Here is a 6,000-nt window from a genome sequence, read left to right on the forward strand (position 1 = left end):
CACACACACGGTGCAAATTTTCTCATCAGTCTCAATGGACTAACGTACTTTAAGGGCTCTGAAGGAGGTGAAAAGGCAGTGGAGATGGAGCCTGAGAGACACAAGTACTGAAGAAATACTTCTCTCTAGACTGCGATACAATGTTTTCCCTGGCTATGGCCCTGCTAACTGACAGACCTCAATATGCCTGTCGTCTATTTCAGTAAAAATATTTTAAAGGCTACGCTCAATATGGACTATTTTGTGTTACCCTCGTGTGACTTTCGTCATCAAAAAACATACTGTATATAGTTGCCACTTCTGTAAATGGTAGGTGAATTGTATTTCATTTTGATGGTATTGTGATTGTTGTTTTTTACTCTCTTCTGACAATGCTCAGAATCCTGAGGAAGAAATCTGGGATCAGAAAGTAAAATTGCGCACTGGGATTTTGAGTCAACAATGTGGATTTGCTAAATAGCAGCAAACCAGAGGTCAAACTGAGTGAAATCAGCTGGATCAGCGCCTAGCTAGAGAAAAAACATGGCAGGACCTTCCCTTTCTGAGCCTGGAATTTTCCACCTTTGTAGAAATGTGTTGTAAGATTGGTAATAGCTACCATGTAGACCACACATACCCCAACTGCAATGTCTAGTGTTGACTGGGTATTTTTAAATATTTGGACATTGAAAATGTTAATCTCTGTTAAAATGTCAACTGCAGACCCAATGATTGGCCAAATATGAAGTCTAAAGTGAAATATTTTATTCGACTCAGATGACAAGAAGCCAGTCATTCATTATAAGTAAATGAAGGTTTCTTATGAAAAAAACAAAAAAAACGTTATTTTTTTGCCACAATACAAACCACTTTTAGAAAAACCTAAAGAAGAATCTATTAGTGCTGAAATATGGATGTGCTTCAATGGATGAACCATTGCATATTTCCAAAATATGTTGTGCATTTAATAGAATGTTTCTCCTGTTTCTCTTTCATAATTGAAAACGACTGGAGGAATATAGAAACAAACTTTATTCACAAAATAAACTTTCTACCAATTTGATTGGATCACTGCTTTGCTTTTTTGATTTTATTTGTGACACAGATCTCTAGACGGGAGGGCTGTGTCACAATTGGGAGGGGGGGGGGGGGGTTGGAGTGGATGCACGGACTGGATCATGGACTGGAATGAACTCTCACTAGGCCAGAGGATCCTGAGATATATCAGAAGGTATACGATTACATGCCAGCTTTACGGCTTTCAGTCACCAAAACATTCTTCTGTCAGGAGAACTGTGTCACAGATAAAATAAGAGAGCAAAGCGATCCAGAAGTGAATTAACTATTGGTATGTGTGTGTAAGCGTGAAAGTTGTGAGTGATACAAATAAATGAGTATATATTTAAATACATAGAAATAAAGCTACATTTATTTTTTTACTATTGTATTGTTTTACACAATACAAGTATGACATTTATAAATATGGAAAAATGTATAAACTCTATATCTGCACAAAGGCTGACACCTTAAGCTCTGCAACCATGCGCCATTGGTAAATTCCGCACCTCTGTTACTTTTAGAAAGTTCCCATGCCACTGTATTTGGTGTAGCTTATCCGCCCTGCAAAAGAGGTCATACTCAATCTCACAATTTATCCGACGGAGATAAGCTTCTGGCAGCGGTGTTCTGAGTGTCCAGAATCAAGAGCCAAGGGAAGAGTGTTTCCCTCAAAAAAAAGGTTTCCATCGCTAAACAGCTAGACCGGGGATAAGGCGGCTTAAATAAGCATCTGCAGCAGATTCCACCTTAACCCAGGCAGAATGGCCGAGGTGCCTCAAGCACACACTACGATGACTTTCAAACATATTTTTCTTTACTTAGTTGAATTTCCAGGCGTTAAACTCCTAAGTTTCCAATTTAAAAGATGAATCCACTTACCGTTCAACAACCAAACTGACAGCTTGGGTCATGTCGGGATTGGCCACTTGCAGGCGTTTCCATAGGGACCACACAAACTCCTTATCAGCCTGAGGAAAGGAAAATTTACATGTATATTTATTTTCCAGTATGAAATGTCATAATTGCATTTCACTGTATTATTTCTTTATGCTCTTGCACAAACACAAAAAAACCCTTCTCAATATGAAAAGAAAAGTTTGCTAACATCATGTCTTGGCTGGTCCTAATGAAACACAACTAATTCAGTCGGATGCTGTATGACTTAAGCATACGGGAGAAGGGGGAGCCAATCAATAATTCAAATATCTTGTACAAAATAGTTTTTGATCAGCACTGCCTTCTCTAATCATGGGGCTGTCTTAACAGGGTTCTCCATCACTGAGATGTGACCTTCGACTCAAGGGGAGCAAGCATTGACACTTGTCATTATGCACTATTTATGACTGGGGATGAGCCGGAATCCAAATCAAAACCCAGCAGTCGAGCTAGCATTTCCTTTATTAATAAAAGGCTCTCTGGATGTGTTTTTCACCACAGCTCTAAAGTAACTAGCCCCAAAGAAACTCAAAACTGATGACAGAGAGAGTCATCTTCAAGCAGAGAGCGCAGCCACCCCCCTGACACATTTCCAATTCAAATTGTCTTGCTGGTTTTTCAAACATTTTTAAGCTACATTACATTTAATGAGGAACATCTAAAAACTACATTTTCTGACATTAAAAGACAGAATTATACCAAATCGACTTAATATAAAATTATCTGATAAATTATGTTCACATCATCATAAGATAAAAGTCATCCCTCCCACTGGAATCTACTGGTCTCCAATTAGTACATGAATTTTAAACCCCCATTCAAAAGTGTCTAATCAATTATTTACTAAATGGCAGAGGCAGACCTTGATAAGGCCATGGGCTGAACATATAAAGTGGAGGGACTGCTGGATCTCTGTCTTTGTGTGTCTGTTTGTGAAGGGTTGGGGGGATAGAGATCTCACAGTCAACCCTCCAGTGCAGCTAATGATAAAATTAACAACATGGCTGAGTTTAAATAGGTGGTCCTTGGTACTTGGTCTGACACAGCCATTAGACATTTCACAGAACACTGTAAAGCCAGGATGATGATCAAGAGCCTGAGCCATATGTGTATTTAAAGATGTATTGGAAGTGTTAGATGATCACTGAATTATTAATGGTATTACCAATTCCAGACGTTGAAACACCATGGGCTAAACATACCAAAGTGCGCCGTTGGAATTCGGCCACATATTAATAAAATTAGCATGGTCTAGAAGAAACATTTGCTGGCTGACAGATTTGTCTCTTTGTAGTTAATGGCAGTCCTGAAGTACATGGTGCCAGTAATTTTAGACATCAATGGCATTCAATTGCCATAACTTAATGGGTACACTGCACAACCACGGGTCGCTATTAGATAAAGAGAATCATAGATGCTGCTGACCAGACCACCAGCAGTGGTTTCCATGTCAACTCAATCTGGAATAGTATGGGACTTCAGAGTGAACTTAAAGAAATGTCTTGCCTTTCTAAGACCGATTTGTCAGAATGTACTGTTTATGTACAAAATTCAATAAAAAGATTTTGAATAAAATAAATGTTACATCCACCACTACTGGAAGATGACACTGCACTGTGATCATTAGAACATGAATCTATACGGCAAATATCTCCAATACAGTGATTTATTTTCCCTACAAAGGTAAAATTACTGCTATGGAAAAGGAGTTTGTTGTTTAAGGAGTTAGTTTAGTTGTTTTGGTTTGAATACAAGGTGTACACAATACATATCTAATTCAGTAATGGAAAATGTTGACAGTCAAATAATATTTTGGACATGTTTCATCAAATTCAGGAAGTAATCTACATAATTTGTCATCTTATATTAGATTTTTTATTTTTATGTTGGATTATTTAACCACATCAAGACATAAAATAAGGTACTAAAATCATAGATTTTAAAGTAGTACATTGTCATTTATTACTACTTGTGTTTTTAATGTGTTTATGTGTCGAAGCTTTTCACACATGTTACTGTTCTGATATAGTTCAGTGGGAAAATGGACAGCAAGCTTTCTAAAGGTATAGGCATTATATTTTATAATATATTATAATAATACTAATAATAATAATAGTAATAATAATAATAATAATAATACTAATAATAATAATAACTCATAATATATTTTATACATTGTAAGCTTGGGGGTAAATACAATTAAAGATATATCCTAAAACACACACACACACACACACACACACACACACACACACACACACACACACACACACACACACACACACACACACACACACACACACACACACACACACTAATAAATAAATACAAATATATACAAAAAATATATTTGGGTAGTAAGTATATGTAAAGTATATATGTATTTGTAAGTATAATGCAAAGTAACAGTATGGAACTGAATTGTTTTTTGAGTGATATAGTCAAACTGATGATAATTTGTTATTTACTAGATACATTTTCATCAGTTACTGAGTCACATAAAATGGTTTGAGACAGCTTTGCTCCATTGTGAGAAACAACTCCTGTGAATCCCTTTGTATCTGTGATGGCGATCCAAATTTATTGACAAAAAAAAATGAAAATGTAACAACTCTCTAAAACAAACAAGAGATTGTCCAAAGATGAAGCAAACTTAAGGCTCAACACTATCTGATAGTACAATTATTACCATGCCACTGGTCTACAGTAATTATAGCATTGTCAAAAGCAGGAGATGAAACATTATCTGCCCTGTACCACTGTGGCTTTTTTGCCTGGGAAAGACATTTAAATATGCAAACTGAGCCAGGTTGGAAATCAGGTGAATTCACTCATGTTTTAAGGCACCACCTGGTGGTGAATAAGCAAGACCACTACACATGTCTATGAATCAGGGAGTCTGGAGCACAGATCATATCCGCACGTCTAGAATGTTCAATAGATCTATGTGTGCTTGTGCATGTGAGCTTGCGTGTGTGCTACTGTATTTATCCATATAATGAAAAAATATTACAGAACTTCTGTATGTCAAGGATATTAGCCATATGCACATACAAGTCAATTACTGAGTAAATGCTTTTGTGGTTGTCCTTTCACAAACATCAAAAAAGTTTTGAAATTCTTTGGAACTTATAGACCACATCACCCCAGTGATGACCTCCACTAGCTTCCTGTCAAACACAGGATAAACTTCAAAATCCTACTCCTCACCTACAAGGCCCTTAGCAGCCTGTCTATCCCTTATCCCTCAGACCTCCCCACCAACATGCCCCCCCTGCCTCAGCCCCAGGTCCACTAAGGCTAACCTGCAAATCACCGGGACCAAACACCGAAACTTTTTAGTTGTTGTCGCATCTCTGTTGAATATCCTTCATAATGATATCAGAGAAGCCATCAACTCACACTGTCATTTAAATAGCCTCTTCAGACTCATCTTCCTGTCCCCACATCTATCTTCTAATTTAATTGCATAGTCACTTTTCTTAAAAAAAAAAAAATGTGTCTGTATTAAATACTTTGTTTAGTTTGTTATTATTTCTGCTATGCAACTCCGGGATATTAAAATATGCGTACAAAATGTTATCAAAGTCTATTTTAGTCAGGATAAATGTGATGGAATCCAGCTGCACCATAGGAAACGGATTCAAACATACCTGGCATTGCATTAACTCATCTGATAAAGTCTTCACTTGCTCTTCCAAAAGCAAGTTATGGTCGTCGTGTTTGGAATCCATTACAATGCTATAAACACAGCATGTTGTTAGAATAATTGTTAAGAGTTGGTTTACAACCCCTTACGACAAAAGACTTCAAATACTCCAATTGTTCTGATGACATCTTAAATAAACAGGTAACGGGACATTAAATTCACTCCACTGAGACTTTTTTTTCTTTATATGCTATCGAGAACAGTGATTCTCAACCCTGTCCCAGATCAAGGACCGTCAATTTGTAACACAATAGGCCAAAGACCACATTTGACATTCTCTGTTACTGTTATCGTATTGACAAATATGATTCAGTCGA

General features: G+C 37.0%; 1 protein-coding gene across 1 annotated transcript in view; it reads right to left on the minus strand.

Annotated features, from left to right (window-relative positions):
- cntln (centlein, centrosomal protein) overlaps nucleotides 1-5,708 on the minus strand; it is a gene marked incomplete at both ends in the record, with an annotated part of 102,353 nt that extends 96,645 nt beyond the window's left edge. The window contains 2 exons of the mRNA XM_079999464.1: nucleotides 1,918-2,006; nucleotides 5,628-5,708. Coding sequence (XP_079855590.1) covers nucleotides 1,918-2,006; nucleotides 5,628-5,708 — 170 coding nt within the window. The remainder of the gene's footprint in view (nucleotides 1-1,917; nucleotides 2,007-5,627) is intronic.
- Nucleotides 5,709-6,000: the final 292 nt, after the last annotated feature.

Source organism: Zeus faber (assembly GCF_960531495.2).
Source record: "Zeus faber genome assembly, chromosome: 4".
NCBI classification, from domain to species: domain Eukaryota; kingdom Metazoa; phylum Chordata; class Actinopteri; order Zeiformes; family Zeidae; genus Zeus; species Zeus faber.